Below are 21465 nucleotides of genomic sequence, written 5' to 3'. Positions count from 1 at the left end.
AGTCCTGACCTTGCCCTGCCCCGCCGAGCAACCCTGAAATGGGGCCGGTACTCTCTCGGGAACACCTCCGAGTCACCATGAAAATCCGACAGCATAAAAGATGCCAAAGGCCAGAAAATGCTGGCTGGCGCAGCGGAAAGAACACAACACAGGGAGTCCCAGAGCCTGAGCTCCAGTCCTGGCCCCTCCACTTTGGCTCTATGCTTGGGCAGGCCTGGGTTTCCCCATCTGTCAAACGGGGGACAAGAATCCCAAGCCGCCCGCCCCCTGCAGGCCATGTGCATACTTGCCAGAGCCACACTTAGCCCACCTGTGCATGCCGCCCCCGCCCCTGCCCGGGGCTGTGATCACCACCTCAGCCAGGAGGGGTGGAGAGGTCGCCCCCCTCTCGGCACACAGCCCAGCTTGACTTGCTGCCCCCTAGCAGTGAGGCCCGAAGTGTGCTCAGACAGGCGTGCAGACCCTCCGGGGCACGCGCACAGAATGTGTCCTTGCATGGAGCACATGTGCATACAGAAAGACACACACCACCCACCTGCACACTCAGATGTGCGCCGCATACCAAACACACTCAGACACGCGTGCCACGCTGTGCACATGCCACAGTACCCGGCTGACACAGCCACGCATGCAAAGGGGGCTTCAGAGGACATTCACTCGCTACAGACAAATATGCGTAGATTTTCCTGCTTCTCTTGTGACAGCCAGATGGTGGGATTCTCCCAGAGGGCTACCATTTAATGCTCTAATTAATTAAAAAAAATTCTAGGTACCCAGAGCCTGGGTTTGTTCCAAATGTCTCAGGCATGGCACAGCTCAAAGCCAAGGAGGGAAGCAGGTCCAAGGGGGAGGGGCTCCCACTGAACTCAGGAGACACGGTACCCTTACCTGGAGGACTGATAGCTAGCCTGGCAAGGGAGACTGGGCTCAGGGGCCATCTGCTCAGATGTGGGCCTGGCCCTGGTTCCAAGAGTGCCCTATGACCCAGGACAGGGACAGACCCCTTCACGGCATCCCTGGCAGGGCTGTCCAGCCTCAGTAGACCAGGAGCTTGGTCCCTGTGGAGGCCACTGGGCTCCTGTCAAACTGCACTGCAGTTCTGGGGCTCACATCCAGATCTACACTCACTCTTTAGGGACCCCACTGTGTGACTTCAGGGCACTATGGGAGGACGCAAAGCGCAGAGCCACCGCAGTTTGGGGTGTGAGATGGATGAGGTGGAAAGATGATAGGCGGGTCCACAGGGACTTGCAATGCTCCCTGCCCTCCTGCTTACGTGCTTCCAGGGAGGGGGAGCTCACCACATCTCCCAGCAGCCTGCTCTGATTGGCCCAGAGTCCATCTTCTCCGGGGTTTCCCGGTGAGCCCCAGCTCTTCTCTGGGCCACAGGGCCCAGGTAGGTCAGGCTGGCGGGGATCGTGCAGCACTCATCCCCAGGCCTTTCCTCTGACTTTCCCAGGGGCACATGCTTTGCTGCTGAGTGTTTGGGAAAACGCAGCAATAAATTTACCGCCTCACTTATGAGTAATTTGCTGTCAGGAGCTCTGCGTAAGCAGAGGACTGAATTAACGAGGCTTAATTAACATTAATGTTGTGACAGATCTCAACCCTACTCGGAAATCCCCCATCCTTGCAGCCCAGGCCGTTGCCTGCCGCTTCGGGGTTCCTGTGGGAGGTGACAGGCCCAGGGAGGGCTCTGGGAGCTGCTGACGGATGTGATTGGGGGGGCTGCCTCTTTCCTAGGATTAGGAGGGATTTGGGATCTGGGGGCTGGAGGCTTGCAGGAGATCAGCACGGGAAGCCAGGAGCCTCTGCAATTCCAATTCCAAAGGAGCTTTCGGGTTAAGTCCTTCATCCCCGCCTGGTGCAGGGGCAAACACATGAACCTCAGAGTCTTAGCGGCCCAGGCTCGAAACTGCCACTCACATGCTGAGTCACCCCACCCCTCTATGCCTCGCCATCCCCGTTAGCAGAGGGATGGGGGTGTCAGGGGATTCACGAGGTCACACAAAGAGAACAGAGATGTTCTGGGATCTTCATTTCTGCCACTTCCTCCTGAGTGATGACTAGGTCCTGTGGTCATCACCTCCTCTAATACGCTTCCACGGTCCTTTGAGGAACGGACTGCTGTTACCACCCCCCCGCCCATTGTACAGATGAAGGACTCGAGGCGACCACAACTACCCACTACACTCACTGGAGAGCCAGTGGGGATCCAGAGAGCCGTGGTGAGGGGAAAGCTCAGGAAGTAGGGCCATGCTGGGTGGCCACAAGGCCTGGCAGTAATGTTTGTGGAATCAATCTATGAATGATGGAGAAAGGGGAGAAGTGTGTCCCCCAGAGGGGCCCGGAACCTGTTTCTCAACTGCTACGACTTATTAAGCTGCCCCCATGTGCCCAGCCTGTGACAGGCTCTGGGGAAGAGAGAAATGCAGTGAAAGGTGCATGTCCTGCTCTCAGGATTGGTACCACCGTCTACTCTTGGCTTTCCCCCAGGGCACCCAGCTGAGGTCTGGCACAAGGTGGATGCACCATAATTTATCATTAATGATCGCCATTATTAATATTAGTGGGGAGGATAATTCTGACCAGGACCAACTTTAGGGAGCAGCAAGAGGCCCAGCTTCTACCCAGCTACCTGACAGCTCAGGCCCTAGTCATTAACCCACACACGTCTCAGGGCACTGACCAGGATGGGCCATGGTAAGATCCTTGGGCTCCAGCCTGGTCTCCAGGTGAGGATGGGCTCTGGGCCTCAGGTTCCCAGGTCTCTCCTGAAGGACTGCCCAGCTGAAGTCTTAGTGTCAAGGATCTGCCTGGGAATAGTGTGGGGAGGAAGGCAGGGGCAGAGGCTGGGACAGGGGTCTACCTAGGATCTACATCTAGAGTGTAATCCCCACCCGTCCTCAGCCCTGCCAAGCCCCACATACCCCCAAACTCTGCCACAGCCCCCTGCCCCTGGAGGCCTTCCTGGCCCATCCAGCCACCCCTTACCTCCTGACTCGGACATCAGCTGTGATTACTGATAACCCAGAGATAAATGCAGTGGAGACCCAGCCCTGTCAGATGCCATGGAGGATCGAGGTGGGCTTGGGGGTGTCTCTGGTCTACAAGACTGCTCTAAGGCAGCAGGATCAGCAAGGAGCTCTGTATAGCCCCTGTAATAGGCCTAGGACCCATGGTGCCTCTCAGCATAGAATCTGAAAGAACTTTGTTTCTGGAAATAGAAAGAGCTACCATATGAGGAAGTGAGGTCTCCTCCACCCCAGGAGGTGTGCAAGCAGAGGATCCGCTCATTCATTCAACAGGCATTCACTGGACCCCTTCCTTTGTGCTGAGCCCTGCCTGGGGCACAGGGGGTGCTAGAAAAGACAGCATGAAACCCAACTGTGCCTGGAGAAACCCACACTCTAAATAAAGGGATGCTGAAGGTCCCAAACCAAACCTGGAGCAGGCCTGCCCACCACCCGTCAGAGCTTAGAGAAAAATCAAGAGGCCTTGGGAAACCTCTGGGAAGCTCAAAGAGGGGGTGAGTTCTGGCCCTGCAGACGTGAGACTGGGCCCCACCTGCTCTGAGCCCCCCCCCCGCCATGGCCCCATGATCCCAAGGGTCTCCAGGTGCCCATGCTCTCTTGTCCTCATCGACCTTGACCACAGCTCAGCCCCAGCCATCCCCCCAGCACCTGCCCAGCCCACACCCAGTGAGGGCTGGGTAAGTGGTATCCTTTGGGGGAGGGCCCTGCTGACACAGGGTATGGAAAAGGGAGAAGTGGCCATCTGTGCTTGGGCAGGGGCAAGGGCATGGCCATTCCTAGGCAAGTGATGGGCTCACCCCTTGCCCATTTTCCTGCCCAGCAGCATCAATGCCCCTCTACCAATGCAGTTCCCGGGGAGCTGGCTCCAAGGAAGCCCAGCAGCCAGACCACCAGCTGCTGCCCCCTCCCCATGCCAACCCTGGCCGCAAAGCACCCTCCCCCCACCCCAGCTCTGCCCGCCTGCGGTGACAGCCTCTTGGCACCAGCTCTCCCCTTCCCTCCATCTGTCAGGAATTGGTGCAGACAGACTGTGAGAACCATAAGAGGAAGTAGCGGCTCTGTTTGGACCCCTCCCCTCCCCCGGCCTCCCCAGCGCTCTCTCCCTACCCCCCTACCTCACCTCCATCCTTTCGTTTCCCCCCTCCTCCCTGTGTCTTCCTTTCCCTTCCATCTGTCTCCATCTCTTCCTACTGATGAAGACATTGACGAAGTGTGAATGGGGAGGGAAGAGGGCCATCCAGCCAGTGACCCCCACTTACTTGTCACCACCACACACCATGGCCCCAGCTCGGCCACCCATTTGCTTTCATCCCTCCATCCTGTGGACCTCTGGGCTCAATGTTTCCCTCCGTGCAACTGGTGCAGTAAGTCCTGCCAGGCCCACCTCCCAGGGGATACCAGGAGCCCCGAGGCAACACATGGGAAGGGCCTTGTAAACTGTAGAAACTTGTGCCCTCAGCTCCTTCCTATTTAATGTGGGAACACTCCTCTTGGGAGTAGCAAGGCCAGAATGAGACATAAACAAACAGAAAAATGCCTTGAAGAATATAAATGGCAGCAGGAAGGCAAGGCAGGGTCATCAAGGTAATGATCCTCACCATATTACTGTGAGGGGAGCAGGGAAGAGCTGGGGAGACCGAGGCCCAGAGACAGCAGTCACAAAGCTGTGTTAGAGGCAGGATCAGAACAATGGCCAGGCGCCCTGGCCCTGTCCATACTGGCACCCCGGCCAGGATGCTCCTAACTCCTCCACACCTTCCAAAGGGGCTCTGTGTCTCCTTGAAATCTCCAGAATGTGGGGAAGGACCAGCTTTTTCCTTATTCTCAAGTGAGCTCTGCCCAAGTGGGGCAGCAGAACCCACAGCACGGGCTCGGTCCCACCGCAGACCTGGAGGGAGTTTGCAGGATGCAGGGAGGCTAGGACTTTCAGCTGGAAAACCAGGACAGTTATGAGCACACTGGGATGAGCTGGTCACGCTGGGTGGGAGTAGGCACTTGGCAACACCAAACTGCTGGGCAAATGTGGGCGTGGGCATTTCCCCTGAAAAGAGAGCAAACCCTGTGCTCACTCCTGCCCCGTGTGGCTTGGCCCACGGCCCCAGAAACCAGACGGAAAGGAAGTTCTTGTCTCGCCGAAGTTTCAGGGCCCTGCAGGGCCCTGTCTGACCCCAGACACAGCACAGATATGCCCAAGGGAAAGGGGAAGTGTCTTGGGAACCTCCACCCCTCTCACAGCCAAGGTAACACGAGGTTCTGAGAAGGCATGCCGATTATTCGAGGTCACACATTGAGTTAGTCGGCCAACATTCAGAAGACAGGGCCTACTTTCCATCTACAGATCCTCTCCAGGTCCTGGCAGGGCACGGGCACAGAAGAGGCCTTCACCGAACGTTGGAGCTTGGACTCAAAGGATCCATACCAGGCACTTCCCTGGGACTCACAGAAACACCCCGGCCTGGCCTGTGCAGTGTGAGGAGTGGAAACAGGGTGGGAGGGGCACTGGGCACATGCAGAGCCAGACAGAGCCCCCCCGCCCCAGCTTCCTCCCTTCCTCCCCTCCTCAGGCCCTGGGCCCAAACCCCTGAGGCCTGTGGTCTGGTGTGAACCAGACTCTTCAGCGGACCACCCCAATCCAGAGTGGCAAGGACAGAGAGAAACACAGGGACAGATAGCCCAGAGGAGGCCCGGACCCACCTGGAGCTGGAGGGAAAAGCTCCCTGGAAATGGTGACTCTTGAGATAAAGAGCTATTGGACAAGCAGAGGAAGAACCTTCCAAGCACAGGGAACCACATGTAAGAGTATGATGCCCCTGTGACATTACTCCTCGTTTTGAGTCCTGCTAGAGAATATAGTCAAGGTGTTTGGGGGGGCGGGCAAGTAGGTGGTGAGGTCTGGGGCTGGAGAGATGCTAGGTGCATGTTAGGTCTTGAAGGGCCCTGAATGTCAGTCAAGCAAACTCGATCGTCTGAGTGGTAGATGTCCCTGTAGGATGCTGAGCAAGGACAGGACAAAGTTCTGCATGCTTGACAGCATTTGGCTGCAGAGCACAGAACAGACTGGAGGGGAAGAATGGAGATGAGGCTGGCACTGCTACAGTGGTCCACGGAGGCCACACTGGGATGGGGAAAGGGTCTGGATTGGCAGGTGGCAGGGGAGGAATCTAAGGACTTAGCAACCCCTACAAGTGAGGGAGACAGGGGTAGCGACGACTCTCAGGTTCCTAACCAGGGCCGGAGCGGTGCCCATGCTATGCTGTGAACTGGTCTCAGGGGCAGAAGAGGCCCATCCACAGCCCCAAGTGCTTATGTGCTGGGCCGCAGGTCACTGTGGGGTCTAGGAACTGCTGCCCTGCTAACTGCAAGACCAAGATGTCTGCAGAGCTGTCACTTGACCTCTAGGCATGGCACATCTGTCTTCACTCTGCACTTCGCTGGGAAGCAGGTCACAGTTACAGGAGGCGGCTTATAGAGACTGAGAGTGTGCAGCCTGCCAGGCCCCAAGAAGCAGTGGCCCAAGAGGGGACTGGGCCTTACCCAAGGCCTCATAGGATGTCAGTGTCATAGCTGGGAAGGGATGCTGAGCAGGTTTGGGGGGTGAAAGTGGGAGGCAGTCTCTCTGAGCAGAGGCCCCAGAAACAGAGCGGGTCACAGGACGCAGGCCTGGTCTTCCTGAAAAGGAAGATAGCTTTTCTAACAGAAAGAGCTATCTAGGAACAGAAGAAGCCCTCTGGTCAATTACTGAGCTCCCTGTCCCTGGAGGTATTCAAGCAGAAGTTGGACATCACCTACTCCAACCTGCAAGACTGCATTGGGATGGGGTGGGAAGGCTCCTTTGGCCAAATGAGGCTGCAGCTCCAGCTCCAGGAGCCACAGCTCACTCATTCATTCACTGAACACATATCCACCAAGGCCTGCTCTGTGCCGGGCTGGGGACAGCAGGCACCAGAAGGGGGTGGAGCAGAACCAGAGAAACCTCCTCTCTCAACCTTCCCCACCCCCATCTGGAGCAGGGGCTGGTGAGCTGGGCAGGGGACAGAAGATGGAGGCCCTGGCTGCCTGCACCCCATGTCACAGGCCTGCATCCTCCCTTCTAATGGACCCAGCACCCTCATCTTCCTGGGCACATCCGAAGCACAGGAATAAGGGCTGGGCAGGGTCGGACACAATGCAGCCTCCTCCTGCGCCCCACCCCTCCCAGAGGTCCCCGAGGCTCTGGACTCATTTCCTAATGAAGTCCCTGGAAGAACTCTTCCTAATTAAACTAGGACAGTAAGTTCTGGCCTGGGGCCACAGGGAAGAAGCAGGGACAAAGGAGCCTTTTTGGGGGGCTCCCTGACTCCTCCCATTCCACATGGCAGGGCAGCAGCCTGGGCCAGGAGGGGATTCCTGAAGGACCAATGGGAGATGGAGGCTCAGAGAAGGAGGCCAATACAAACCTATCAAATCCTGAACTGAACACTGACCATGGCCAGGCACTGCTCTTTGTGCTCTTCCTAAGTTATCTCACACGGTCCTCCAACCACCTTGTTGGGGAGGTATTGATGCCTCCATTTCACAGATGAAACAAGGGCTCAGAGAGGTGAAGTAACTTGCCTAAGGCCCCCCAGCAAGGAAGAGGTGAAGTATGGACTTGCCTGCAGGCCACCTGGCTCAAGGCTCTGCTGTCATCCGTGTCATAGGGGAGCCTCTCACAGATGACGCAATGCTCGCAGGGGCGGTCAGAGGTAGGAGGGCCTGAGGGGTGCACATGGCTAAGAGAGGCCTCACCTCTGTGGCTCCCCCCTATCTGCACAGCCAGCAAAGGTCTGGAGTCAGGCCCGGACCTAGTCAGGGAATCTGAATTTCAAAAGCTGCCCAAAGGGACTCAAACTCCAGATCCAGCCCTAACTCCCTCCCAGCACAGATGGGGAGACTGAGGCCCAGGGAGGGCAGAGACCTCCCCCCATCACTCAGCAAGTCGGTGACAAGGAGAGGCCGCCTGGTTCCTAGTGTGGTGGCACTGAGAGCCTGGGGGGACTGGCTCTCAATAGGGTTCAGTTAAGCAACAGAGCCCTCTGCTCCCAGCATAGAATCTGCAAGTGTGGGGGAGACCAAAGGCCAGGGAGGGGGAGGGCGAGGGGCTGGGAGAGGAAGGGGCAAAGCACAGGGGCTGTAACCACACAGGCTGGCAGACCTCTGTGCCCTGGTGTGGCCCAGTTCCTGGCTCTGTGGGACCCATGAGGCTTTAGGCACAGTGCAAAGGTCAGGAATTACTACTCACTGCACGGAAGTCTGAGGTTCAGCTTTGAGGGACTGGTCCCAGGGCCCCAACTAGGATGTGGAAGAACTATAGGTGAAACCCAGGTCTGGGGGGCTCAGGGGGTGGGGGGTGGGCGGCATGCTTATTCCTGCACCCTTGAGAAGTAGGCAGTTGTGGAAGGCAGGGGCCGGGGACACGAGGCTATCACCCATGCCACGGTTACAAAGTCGGCTCTGCCTAGTTCACGGGCATTCAAGAATCAGCCCAGTCAGACTCAGCAAGAAAATAAACCGGCAGAAACCCCCAAGGGGATGTAGGGTCTGCCGAAGTTGGCTCTGGCTTTGTGTATATGGCTTAGGCCACATGCCCTGTGGGAGAGGTTGGATTTCACAGGCCCTGCGCTGGAATTCCTGGCCTCAGGGAACAGGGGCAGCTCCTGTACCCCGCACGCCTTGGGCCTGGCCATGGTAGACTCCAGCTCCTGTGAACACTCTGGCTCTTAAGGGAAAACAGAAGATACCCAGAGAACTGGGTCTGAGAGGGATGCCCTACTCCCAGTGAGCAGAGACCCCAAGAGAGGCAGGGACCTGCCACGGTCAGTCGGCAAGATGGAAGCTGGGGCGGGGCAGAGGTAGGCCCATCATCTGGGTCTTGGGGTTTATATTGACCTCAGCCCTCTGGGCGGTGGGGGGCAGGTGGGGACCAGACTGAGGGCTGCAGGCTGGGGCTTAGTGGGGAGAGGCTGCTGTGGCGGGGCAGGGGGCAGGCTGGGAACAGAGGCTGCTGGCCCCTCTCCAGCTACAAAGAATTCCCTGCCACAAACACCCAGTGGGGGGCTTTGGCTTTGGCTGGGCTCAGCTGCCTTGGCGGGCGTGGGAGGAAGAACGTCACCTTGACCCTGCAGCTTTAGTGTGTCCAGAACAGTCACTTGCTTCCTGATATACCCCCGGTCGTGGAGCACACACACCCCACGCACACACACGTGTGCTGGTGCACATGGCTACGAGAGGCCTCAGCCTGGGGTCCAGGAAGTAGAAGAGGGAAGGCCGAGCACTGGCCTGAATGTCCCTGGCTTCAGGCCACCAGGAAAGCCCACCCTTGGCCTCCAGCTATTCACTCCAGCAGCTTAACCTGGCCCTCATGGGGCCTTCCTGCCTCTCATCGGCTGCCAGCTCTCTGATGTGAACCTGGACTCGCTGGCAGAGTAAGGCCCTTTCTGGATAACTAACATGCCAGGCCCCCAGGCCGGCAGCGAACCAGTTCTCCTTGGCCTCATCTGCTCAGCCAGCACCCCCAGGCCACCCGGGAAGCAGTCACCTGGGGCCCCCAAAGCAGACGGGAGCAGAGTGAGAGGATTCTTACAGTCCCTCCCAGGCCGTGAAGCTGCCTGGCCAGCCTGACTGGCCAGTTGACCTACATCTCTCCTGCTGTCATTTGAGTAGCTGCCCCTCTTGCGTCCTTGGTGGAGGAAAAGGGAAGCTGCTGACAGTCCCTTCGGCTGGGCCGTTCCCTGCACAGGCATCACAGGCTCGGGAAGGGGGACAGGGAAGCTCATTTTCAGCACCAGGTTCTGTGCAGAATATCAGCCTGCACACGTCTGAGAGGTGGGCTTATTATCCCCGCTTCACAGACCAAGGATCTAAAGCTCAAGAGTATAAGACCAGGAACCCCAGCTAGTCATGGGGCTGGGGAGCCTGTTTCTGTCCATTACTCCAGTGCATCCAACCCAATCATGGGCGCAGGAAGAAGGCAGAAGGGAAAGTGGCCCAAGGAACCTGAGCCTCGGGACTGAGCTCTGGAAGTAGGTCCTAAAAAAATCCAGCTAACCTCCATCTGCCTGCCCAGAATCCACCCACCGAGCCAGCTACACTTCCATTAACCCTTATCAGAGAGTAAGGAGCTCAAGGGCCATAGGTCCCCCACTCCCAGGCCAGAACTGGCCCTGAGCCAACTCCAGGGAGAAGAAGTCTGCTCAGAGTGCTCGTTACAGTGCAGGAGGAGCAAGGACCAATGGGTAAAAGGGAAATAAAGTTCAGAGAGGGAGAGACACTTGCCCAGGGTCACTCAGCAAGTTACAGACAGAGACAGAACAACTATTATAATGCTATGGGGATGGATTCTACAAATATCTGCAGAAGAATGAAGACTGGTTTTGTTCCCTTTTGTTTTCTTTGGTGGGGGTGAGGAGTCCTTGGGGCCAGAACACAGTTGTCCTTTTTCCTTGTTTTGCTTTGTGTGGCCTGGATCTGGCTACTTTGTCTGCCCTGTGGGGCCAAGATGAGGGGGCCCTGTGCTCAAGGAAGAGGGAGGTCCTACGGGCTGCCTGCCTGGCTGGGAAGGGCCGTAGGGAGTTAGGGGTATGGTAGTGAGGTGGGGAAGCATCACCCTGAGAGAGCAATATGGCAAGGATAAAAATGGACATGCTCAGCAGTATCTTTCTTAGGAATCCATCCTAAGAACGAATGTACAAAGGTATATAGTTCGAGGATGCATATCCCAACACTGTGTAGAGCAGGAGGAAAAAACAGAAGCAACTAAACACATATCCATCAATAGGGGACTGTGTCGTTTAAGTTATGGAAGATTCCTGCAATGGATGACTCTCTAGCCCTTGAAAACGATGATGGGACGCTGCTGTTATTGACAAAGAAAGCCATGTTTGGCATGGGGAGAAAACAATTAGCATTAACACGCCTCATTTTGTTAAAAGAAAAAAAATACATGTGCTCATGCACACCAGCTCACATGCAGAGAAACACCTCTGGGAGGAGATGCCGCTTCCACGATGGTAGAGCCGAGGGGGGATGGTACCTTCCTCTTTTTGCTTTTCTGTATTGCTGGTGTTTTTCTTAAAATTCCAGGTATAAAATTACTTTTACATAATCGAAGTTATTTCTTTTTTTATTTTTTTTAAGATTTTATTTATTTATTTGAGAGAGAGAGCACGCACAAGTGGTGGGGGAGGGGCAGAGGCAGAGGGAGAAGCAGACTCCCCGCTGAGCAGGGAGCCCGACAAGGGGGCTCCAGCCCAGAACTCTGAGATCATGACCTGAGCCAAAGGCAGGCGCTTAACCGACTGAGCCACCCAGGTGCCCCCATAATCAAAGTTATTTCCATTGGAAAAATAAAATCAGTTGAGGTGGGTTTCAGCTTCAGCACTGCCAGCAACTAGCTGTGTGGCCCTTGGGCCTTCCCTAAGCTTCAGTTTCCTCATCAGGAAAATGGGGATGATAATTAACTCCTGCACCATCTTCTTCCAAGGATTGCCATGAGGCACAAACTAAAAAAGGCCATACTGTGTGGTTCTCATAGGCTGAGAGGACTGGCGCTGAAATTGTCTCCATAGCAGCTGGGATAAAGTTCCTGTGGCACCTCACGGCCAGTGACCAGGGGATCTTGGCCACACGACCACTCCCATGGACCTAGACTGGCAGTCCCCCAGAGAGGCTTTGGGCTGTCTGTCCTGCCATGTTCCAAGGGGCAGGTGTGTGGAGGACGTGAGGGATCTTGGGAACCAGGAGCCTCACAGCCCTGCCTCTCTGGGTGAGTCTTCCAGTCACCAGAGGGCATTCTGAGGGGCCGGATGGTATGCTGAGTTCTGCACCCCTAAAGCGGCCAGCTTGTAGGCGTCTAGGCTGGGTCCTGCCAGGGACACAGAGGTCAGACCAGGTACAGCAGATGGGGAGCTCACAGCCAGGGCCCCTTCCTGAACGCCACTCAAGCTATGGGGAGATTCCTGGGGTCTTGTGGGAGGAACTGGACAAGCACGGCCGGGGGTTAAAACTAGTGCTCAGGGCCCCAGCTCACGCTTGAGGGCACCCAGGGGCCAGAGCTGCTCAGGGGCTGGCAAGAGGGATGCTTGGGGTGCTTGGAGAAGAAGCAAGGCCCCTCGGGTCACTCTCGCTGTTGTGACTAGGATATGTAAGCGCCTCTCACTTCCTTTCACTTGTGACAGACTGTGGCCCAACAGGCGTAGCCCAGTCCTGTCACTGACCAGCCGGGCGACCCGGAGCAAGTGACCTCACCTCTTTCCTTTGTGAAGGGCCCCAGTGATCCTTCCGTGTCCTGGCTGAGGAGGTCTTGCCTGAGAAAGTCCTTGGCGGCAAGCACACTCACTAACTCCTATTATAATGAACATCAGGATTTTAGAGGAGTTCCCAGCAATCTAGGGCAGGCAGGGCCTAGTGTGGGAGCCCCAAGCCCCTTCCTGTGCAGGAGCCTGTGCCCAGCCCTCATCCTGACAACACCTTGTTCCCTGATCCAGCAGGGAAGAGAGAGGGCAGGGGTGGCAGGGGAGAGGGGAGAGCGTACTGTCCCAACTCAGTCTAGCCCAGGAACTGAGGACACTCTGCTTCTGAGGATGGGTACCTGATGAATATGGGGCCGATTTCTGGACACCAGGGCCTTGGTTGCAGCTTTCTGAAGCCTGATCTGGAAAAGCCCCCAAGTTTACAGGGTGAGCACTGGGAAGCCCACATGCACATGCAAGGCGGCAGCCCGGGCCCTGTGTGGCTGCCAATAAGCCTCTGGTGCTCCGGGTTTCAAGGGACGCAGCTCACAAGACGGAGCCTGACTAAGGTCCCTAGGATACGCAGCTCCCTTCTTGGGCCTCAAGGGTCCCCCATATGACCAATATCAGCTTCTCACCCTCAAAAGTGGGTGACATTTCCTCAGTCACGTTTATTCATTCACATGCCATTCCTCAAACACCTCCTCTGTGACAGGCCTTGTGGTTCACTGCAAATTGCTCAGACACTCCCCCCAGCAACCTGGGGTTCCTATGATGGGCTATGACATGGGTGCACAAAGCCATGGGCATCTGGTCACCGAAGAGGTTAGAAAGCTAGGGAAGGCTCCATGGAGGTGGCAATGAGCTAGGTGTTGAAGGATGGGTAATCAGTAAGTGCAAAGACCCAGAATCAGGGACACACATGGGAGGTTCAGAGAAATGAAGACTACACCTTGGTGGTCTCAGTGGATGGTCCTGATGACTCGGGCTCTTGAACTTTCCTGGAGGAAGTATCCTCCCACTCCTAGAGCGACTCACCTATATCAGCAACAATTTGCCGGGTCCTCAGTTTCCCTATCTGTATTGGTGGAACAGTAATCCTCACCTCATAGGCAATGGCCAAGAGAGGCCTTGGAAATTGTGGAGGGTCATACCCATGGAAGGTTGCACATAGGGCACCTTATGTTGGTCCTCCACGGGGTCCACAGAGAGGAGAATCCTTCCCAGGCCAGAAACCTGTAGCCCGGGGAGGTACTGCTGGACATCGCTGCCACTTACCCATTTTCTCTATATCCTTTGAGCCCCAGGCCCTCTGACCCCAACAGAGTAGACGAGTGCTCAGAGAGGAAGAGTCTGAGGAAGAGTCCAGGCTCCAGAGCAAACAGAGTTGAATCAAATGCTGGCTCTACCACTTAAGCCTCAGACATTGCCAAGTCACTTCTCTGTAAGCCTCAGTTTCATCATCTTTAAAATGGGAATAATAAGAAAACAGCTCTCCCAGGGTTGTGAGTAGCAAAGCTAATGAATGCAAATTTGCAACATGGTGCCAGGCATGGGTTAAGTAGCCGATATCTGTTATGAGTAATTCCCTCCAGGGAACTACTTCTTTTAGAATCCCCAGTGCCCAGGGGGATTTGGCTGGGTTGGCAGAGCAGACCATGTGGAGGAGGATCTGAGACTGAGGGAAGCCCAAGGACAAGTTGTGGGAGCTCAGGGAACAGGGGGCTGGAGGACAAGGGGTCAGGGAAGGCAATCGGAGGGAGGGGGGCATCTCCACCAGGCCTTCAAAGACTGGGTGATCGGATACGCAAGATCTGTGGGGCCCCAGGTCTGGCTTCCTGGGGACAGAGCTGGCCCAGGGCTCTGACTACTAACCCTGGGGCCAGAAGAGCTTCTACTTGGTTACGTCCCTTGAGGTCTCCACACACCCTCCTGCTTCTTACCCTCGCCCCAGGGGGATATCTCTCTGCTTCACCTGCTGCCGCTATTTCCCCAAAGAGGGAAAAGCTGTCAAGCCAGCTGCCTGCTGACACCTAGGGAGGATGGGGCCAACCCACCCTAAGGCCTATCGCACTCGGGATCCCTGAAGGCCTGAGAAAGCTAAGGAGCTCATGGAGCAGAACTCTGTCCCAGGAACGCCCGTGGGAAGACCCATGGGAGAGTCTTCAAGAGTCTACAGCAAACACTCCCAAGGCGTGCAGGCACCAGCCCCGGGGGGCCAGCCCTGGATCTAGAAGAGAGGGAAGCCTGGGGCCTGCTGGGCAGAGCCCTGGGGGCTGTAGGGCTTCCTTCCCTTCCCAGGCACAGCCACACCAGCCAGACAGGACAGAAACCAACCTTGGGACCAACACAGGGCCTGAGGGAAGCCATCCTCTGTCTCTCTCAGGGCCCTAGGCCACTCATCCACTGAGACCAGTTAGGCCTGTTTGATTCATTTCTTCCCTCAGCCCCTCCCTGGGCACCTCTCTGCCACTTCCAGGTCCCTCTAAATGGCCTTGGGACGATATCCACTATGGCTGGGCAACCAGCTGCCGGGACCTTCAGACATCTGGCTAAGCAAATGGGGTCAAGGGAAGCAGGGGGCTCTTGGGTGGCCTGCAGAGGCCCCCCCCGACAATCAGGTACCTAGAGACCTCAGTGAAGCTCCTCCCTCCGAGAGCAATCACACTTATTACCATTCATTGAATACCTGTGGCTCACCAGGCACATTATTTCCTTTAATCCTCATTGTATCTTTGGGAGGGAGAGACTATTATCGCCCCAAAGACCTATCAACAAAAGGTCACAGCTGGGAGAGAAAACCTTGTGTGTCTGTTCAGGGCCCCACTGAGTTATGATTTCAACACAGCTCCCTAAGTCCCTTCTCTCTCTCAACTCCTGTATCTAGGCCCTGGGGATAGAGGATAGCAGGGAGGGCTTCCTAGAGGAGGTGAGACCTGCACTGAATCTTCTAAGATGGCAGTAAGAATGTTGCCAGCGGAGGGAACAGAAGGACTGTCCTAGGCAGATGGAGTGACACGTGCAAAGGCCTGGAGGTGTGAAGCAGTAGGAAGGCCAGAGTGAGACAGAAGCTACAGTTCGGTGTTTCAGGCTCATAGGAAGAGGCTGGAGGGGAGTGGCAATAGGAGCCGGTCACAGAGTGCCAAATGCAGAGAAGTCTAAGTTGCCTTTATCCTGTGGGTATGTGGGAGGCTCAGGAAGACTCTGAATGGTGGAGTTGCCTGGTCAGATAGGAAATCACAGTTCAGAGAGGAGTAATACTGTGGTCCCACGCCTCCATCCAAAAAGGAGATGAAGCTGGGCCTGGGGTCAGGAGTGTGAGAACGGGGGCTGAGGCCAGGCAGCACTCTGAAGGCCAGATGCCGGCTGCAAGTCCCAGCTGGGAGCTGTGGCCGAGCTTTAATATTTACAAGGCTGCTTCCCAGCAAGCCTCGGTGCTCCTGCAGCCCGGCGTTTCCCAGCTAATGAACTCTTCGGCCATGGGAGACTGTGCTGCGCGCACTCCTTATTAAACCTGGCATGGAGGGCTGATGGGGGCTGGGAGAACAAGGGCAACCTAAAGAAGCCTGAACAAGGTGGAGGAATTTGAGCACAAAACCAGTCTACCTGTATCCCCAGCCTGGCCATAAAGAGAAGCACGGAGTTCTTTCCAGAGCTGGGGGGGGGGGGGGGGATGGGGGGAGGCTTGATGTCATCTCAAGAGGGAGAAATGGAGGTCTGCAAGGACTTGCTGGAAACGGCTCAGGTGCCATAGTTGGGCACCTGCGTTCACACCCCAGCAATTTCACTTAAAAATCATATACCCTTGGGCTAGTTACTAAACTGCTCTGTCCCTTTGTAAAATGGTGCTAATGCGGGTATTTCAGAGACCTGCTCCATTCTACAGAAGGCAGGAGCTCGAGGTGACGCGGGTAGAATCTGAGTACGCCTGGGCCAATGCAATTACTCAGTAAGTGTTCGTTGTTGTTGTTACTCTGGGAGCAAAGGGCTGGCCAGAGACCAGAACCCTGGCTCTGCCCCCCAGACACTAAGGAGCAACAGGAAACAGGCCAAGGCGCCAACTGGCCTACGTGACCAGGTCCACAGCTGGGGATCCCACCCCACTTTGCCTGGCTGGGCTGCCCTTAGGCTTCCTTGAGCCTGGCCCTCAGGCTTCCAACCTTTTCCTCCACTTTGAAGGTCTTTTGAACCTGGAACTGAAGCCCCACAAGCATTTCACTTCCCCATCCTCCCACCTCTATCGGTGTCTCCAGTAAGTGCCAAGTCCCACCCACTGTGGATAAAGATTAGGGCTTAACGGCCCTTCGTTTGAGTTCTTGCTCCAACCCTGGGGACCTATGTGACTTTGGGGGGAGTCATTTCACCTCTGTGAACTCCTGTTTCCCACTCCAAAATACGGGGACCGCACCAACTATTTTTAAATAGTAAGCCTTGTGGGAATGATATTAGTTATCATCTTTCAAGGCCTGGCTGGCTTAGCTGTCTCCTCCTCCAGGAAGTCTTCCTTGGCTTCCTCAACATAAAAACCTCCTCCCTCTAGCCTCCATCAGCATTTGGTATTCTTAGGCTGCATTCTGGCACCTTTGGGAGCTTGCCCTCATTTTGCCTCACCCAGACTTCACTTACAAATTGCAATGCCCATTTTGCAGGCCCAGAGAGGTACAGAGGTGGGTGGTTCAGGCTCTCTCATAGGGTAGAAGGGTTGGAGTGCCAAAGGAGGGTATCAGATATAAGGCAGAGAGGCTGCTCAGGGAGGAGACAACAGACTTGAGGAGAGGGTAGTTCAAGGAAATGCAGTTTGGGCAGGCAGCCCAGCATGGGGCGGGGGTAGGGGGGAGGGAGCTCCCCACATGGGGAAGGAAGGGATGATGAAAGATCACTTTCAAACACATAGCCCAACATAGCCACCCAAAACCCCCACCCGCATTCTTCAAGATTTCTCCTTGTGGCTCCTGGGCTCATCCATTCCCTTCTCTTCACCAACCCTGTCTGAAGACTTCCCACACATACAACCTATCATGGAGGGACAGCTGCCCCATTTGACAGATGAGGAAACCAGCTCAGAAAAATTAAGCCATGTAGGACTGGTACGAACCAGAGCTCCCACCCTTTCCACTCCAAGCCCTCAACCTCATTTGCTTTTGTTCACTAACTCTGCACCTGTGACTCTAGCCCTCCATCTCAGAAGGAAAGCAGGAGCCCCGATTGGCCATGAGAGCTCCCCTGGTCCCATCAGGGGTCACCCGGACACCCACTACTTCACTCCTCCATGGAGGGCTCACATGGAGATGAGAAGCAACAGGCCCAACATGCAGAGCATGGCTTTCTAGCTCCTGGATCATGCTCTTGGGTCCTTCCACGTCACACTCCCCACTGTTTGTGTCTAAGAGGCATGTGAACATCCTGACCAAGTTCTGTCACTGTCAGCTGTGTGACCTTGGGCAAATCACCCAACGTCTCTGAGACAGCATCCCTACCTACAAACGGGGATGACAAGAAAAAACCCTCACAAGACTGTTGTTATACAGAGCCAGGGAGATAAGCTGAAACCAACCCAGAATTGCAGTTTCTATTTCCCCGCCTCATCCTCAGCGCTCCCGCTGTAAGAGGATCACAGAACAACTCCCAGGGGTGAGACTCGCTATAATATTTTACCCCAGCACTGCCATTTTCATCCTTGCAAAAGCACCGGGAAATCAATGATGAGGTTATGATTAGGCTTCTACTTAGCAGGTCAATAACTGTGGAGCAAGTAGCTTAATCTCTCAGTGCCTCAGTTTCTTTAGCCTGTGAAATCGGCCTGCTGAGAAGAGTGGAGTTTATGTGAGGTAAGTGCTCACCGCAGGACTGGCACACGGCAAACAGCACGTGTGAGTGGCGTTGACTTCCAATGACATTACTAGAACTGGTCCTCAAAAACAAGCCAAGAATCATGAGCCCAAGTGGTCAGGTGAGTGAATGAAGACAGGAGGGGAAGATGCGCCCAAGACACAGAGCCATCTCTGGACTGCGTCTGAGAATGAATCCGGAGGCTGACTGGAAAGCCCATAGACAACCTCAAGGACTCAACAATGCCTGTCCAGGTGTCCACCTACCCTCCTGCCACTGTGTGGTGCTGTGGATCTGTTCACCTGTTGCCCTCCTGCAGACCCGGGGCTCCCTGGCCTGTGGGGTGGGCTCCTTCTCCAAAGTGCCCCAGGCCTGGCACTGAGCAGGCACTCAATAACCATGAGTATGACCACCCGCGTCTGTTTCTAAAGAGTCCCGTTTTTCTGTTCCTGGAGCTACACTCCTTCACAGCAACTGCCTACTCACTCACTTCTGCCCGCACAAACATCTGAAGCCACAAGCACCTTAAGAAAGAACTTGCAAAGCTGTAGGGCCCGGGTGTACAAGCGGCACCACACTAGGCAAAGGAGGCCTGCCACGTGCACACCGTCACCAACTGAGGGCTCACGTGCAGCCTCGGAATCCTTGGGCCCTCTCCAGGAAGCAAACTCTTTCTCCTGGACCCCTGCTTCCTGGTCTGCCCCATGGCTCATGCCCGTGCCGGGCCAGCAGGAGAGCGTGGTCCGCTCACCAGGGTGGCACAAAAAACTACACGGTGACTAGGCAGAAAAGCAGAGGGAGCCAGCCAGCGCCCGGGCCTCACCGGCACTTACTTCCCTGGAGAAGCGCGCGGGGGTGTGACCGGGGCGGGGCCGGGTCCGGGTCCTTATATGCCCGGCGCCCGAAAACTGCACACCCGCCCGCTCCACGATTGGCCGCTCTGGCCACGGGGGCCTATGGGGTGGTCCTCGCTTGGCCAATCAGGGGCCCCGGGGAGCCCATTCATTCACAAAAAAAAAAAAAAAACCAGCAAGGCGAGGCCCGGAATTGCCTAGAACTTTGAAACACTGGCGCGTTCCGTGGGGCCGACGCAGGAGTCCAGGAGGGCTAAACGCAGGAAGCTAGACGCTTGCAGGGACGATTGCGTCCCTGCCCACAGTTCCGGCCCGGCAACCCGGGCGTACCGCGCCCTCCGCCTGGGCCACACCAGCCCCGGGCTCCGCCCCGGACCCCAATAGGACACGCTGGCCGCCCAGCTCACGCTGGGTCGCTAAGAGCCGCCCAACCCTGAGGAAGGAGGCGCCAGGGCAGCTTCCCGGCAGTGAGGTCCAAGCAGGTGGCCGGCACCGCCCCCCTCCCCGCCCCGTTCCCTTCTTCCCCAGCCGGCCACTCACGGCAGTCGTCCTCGTCGCTGTTGTCCGAGCAGTCGTCGTCCTCGTCGCATCTCCACACGGAGGGGATGCAGCGCTCATTCCGGCACCGGAATTGGTCCTCTTCGCACTCTTTGACCGGCCCTGCTCGGGGGAGAGAGGGGCGTGAGCCGGATCCGCGGACAGTGCAGTCCTGGCCGCGGGGAGGGCTCTACTGGGGTGAAGGAAAGGAGGCGATGATGGAGCCAACGACCTCGGCGGCCTCGGGCGCCCTCGATCCGGAAGGAGGGCAGAATGGTAATGGGATGGCGGGCTGCTCGGTGGCACTAGAGGCCAGACACAGTCGGTGTGACACCACTTGGGTACACCCCCATTTAGAACACTCACCCGCACTCACGGCCCATAGAGATCTACGCAGACGCAGCCCCACAAGGAGCCCCCGAACACGCCGCGACACACGCACTCGCGCTGCGGGCATAACCCCCTCGCACGCAGCCCCTCTTTCTCCGCCGCGCGCAGGGGTTGCCGGAAACGCATTGTCAGGCGGGGAAGTCGCCCGGCTCAGCTCACCGCCACCGCGGAGCGCGCGTGTCAAATAAATCCCGCTGGCTAGAATCACGCAGCCCACCAGAAACCATCAATGACCACCCCCTGCCCACCCCTCACAAAGTTCCCGGCCCGCCTGGCCCTCACTGGGCCCATCCCCCAGGAGCAGGTGCCAGAGGCAGAGCCAACGACACCGGGAGCCGTGGGGGCGGGGGTCGAGGGCAAATTAAAGGAGAGCTGGGTCCCGAGAAGCCTATCCCACCCAGGCCCGGGCTCGGGGACCCCAGCGCACCCCGCAACCCGGTCGCCGGGCCGCGCTTTGTTGGAGGCTCCGGCGGCGCAGAGCCGGGCGGGGGAACAGCCTCACGCACCTTGGCCGCCGCGCTGTGGATCCGCCGTCGCCGCCGCCGCCGCCGCGAGATGTTGGAGCCGCAACAGCAGCAGCAGCAGCAGCAGCAGCAGCAGCAGCGGCGCCAGCGGCCGGAGCGCGCCCCGCTCGGGGCGGCCCATGGCGGGCCCCGGGCTCCGGCCGCCGCGCCCCGCGTACCCCGTGCGGCTGCCGCCGCCGCGCCTCAGCCCGCCGAGTCCTTGCCGCGGCGCCGGGGCTGCCGCTGCCCCCGCCGCCGCCGCCGCCACCGCTGCCGCCCGCCCCGGCTCCTCGGCTGCATTTCAAGCAGGTTCCGTGACGCTCGGCGGCGGGGCGGGCTCAGGCTGGGCGCGCGGCCCCGGCCCTGGGCGGCCGCCGCCGGCGCGCGCGCCCCCTCCCGCCGCCGCCCCCGCCCCCACGCTCCTCCCGCCGCTGCCGCCTCTCCCTCCTCCCTCTTGTCCTTGGTCCGCTCCTCCCTCAGCTGGCGCGCGCTGACCCAGCGGAGGACCCGCTTGCGGGATGGGCGCTGCAGATGCTGAGATGAGCCGGGCAAGGTCCCTGCCCCAGAGGTAGCAGACAGGCCAGGGGAAGCAGCACTGGGTGCCTGGAGGAGGTGACAGGCTGATAGAAGGCTGAGGGGTGCGTAGGAGTAAACCTGGGTGGGAGGGGAGATGTTCCCTGGGGCACCGGTCTGCGCAATGTGCACATGGGGCAGAGGTGGTGGTGGTGGATAAGGGTCAGCATACCCGGACGTGTGAGATCAGGTAGAAGCTCGGGGAGCTGCACTGGACCTCTGCACCCCTCATCCGCTACCACCCAGATACAATGCATGCGTGTAGCTGGTTAATGTGCCCATGTGCCTCTGTGCATGTTACATGGTCACGTGACCATGGCTGAGGATGTGAGGCAGGTGGCTCGGGCCCGGCACATAGACTTTATACATTCATCCTCGTCAGCATTCTCCATCAGGCAAAGGGGCGATCAGGGGCACCTGCAGGACAACACCTAGTCTTTGCTGTGATAGAGAAGGGGGGGCTGGGGGGCTCCACAAAAAGGATGTGTTATCCCTG

At 57.3% G+C, this 21465-nt stretch overlaps 1 protein-coding gene across 11 annotated transcripts in view; it reads right to left on the bottom strand.

Moving 5' to 3' along the window:
- Window positions 1–20725, bottom strand: part of LRP8 (LDL receptor related protein 8) — a 76066-nt gene extending 55341 nt beyond the window's left edge. For 3 of the 11 annotated variants that reach the window (XM_064589126.1, XM_064589127.1, XM_064589128.1), the window contains exons 1-2: window positions 20400–20716; window positions 19507–19626 (exon numbers count right to left, since the gene is read on the bottom strand). In XM_064589126.1, coding sequence (XP_064445196.1) covers window positions 19507–19626; window positions 20400–20538 — 259 coding nt within the window. In that variant the 5' untranslated portion in view covers window positions 20539–20716. Of the gene's footprint in view, window positions 1–19506; window positions 19627–20399 lie in introns of all 11 variants that reach the window. The other 8 variants (XM_045897661.3, XM_064589123.1, XM_045897660.3 and 5 more) reach the window with 6 other exon arrangements.
- Between the last annotated feature and the right edge of the window lie 740 nt (window positions 20726–21465).

The sequence above is a fragment of the Mirounga angustirostris genome, unplaced genomic scaffold (genome assembly GCF_029215605.1).
Source record: "Mirounga angustirostris isolate CCGP_5_RB_7025 unplaced genomic scaffold, mMirAng1.0.hap1 SCAF_4, whole genome shotgun sequence".
In the NCBI taxonomy this organism is placed as follows: domain Eukaryota; kingdom Metazoa; phylum Chordata; class Mammalia; order Carnivora; family Phocidae; genus Mirounga; species Mirounga angustirostris.
The sequence above is the reverse complement of the archived record's forward strand: the minus strand, read 5'-3'. Positions and strand labels throughout refer to the sequence as shown.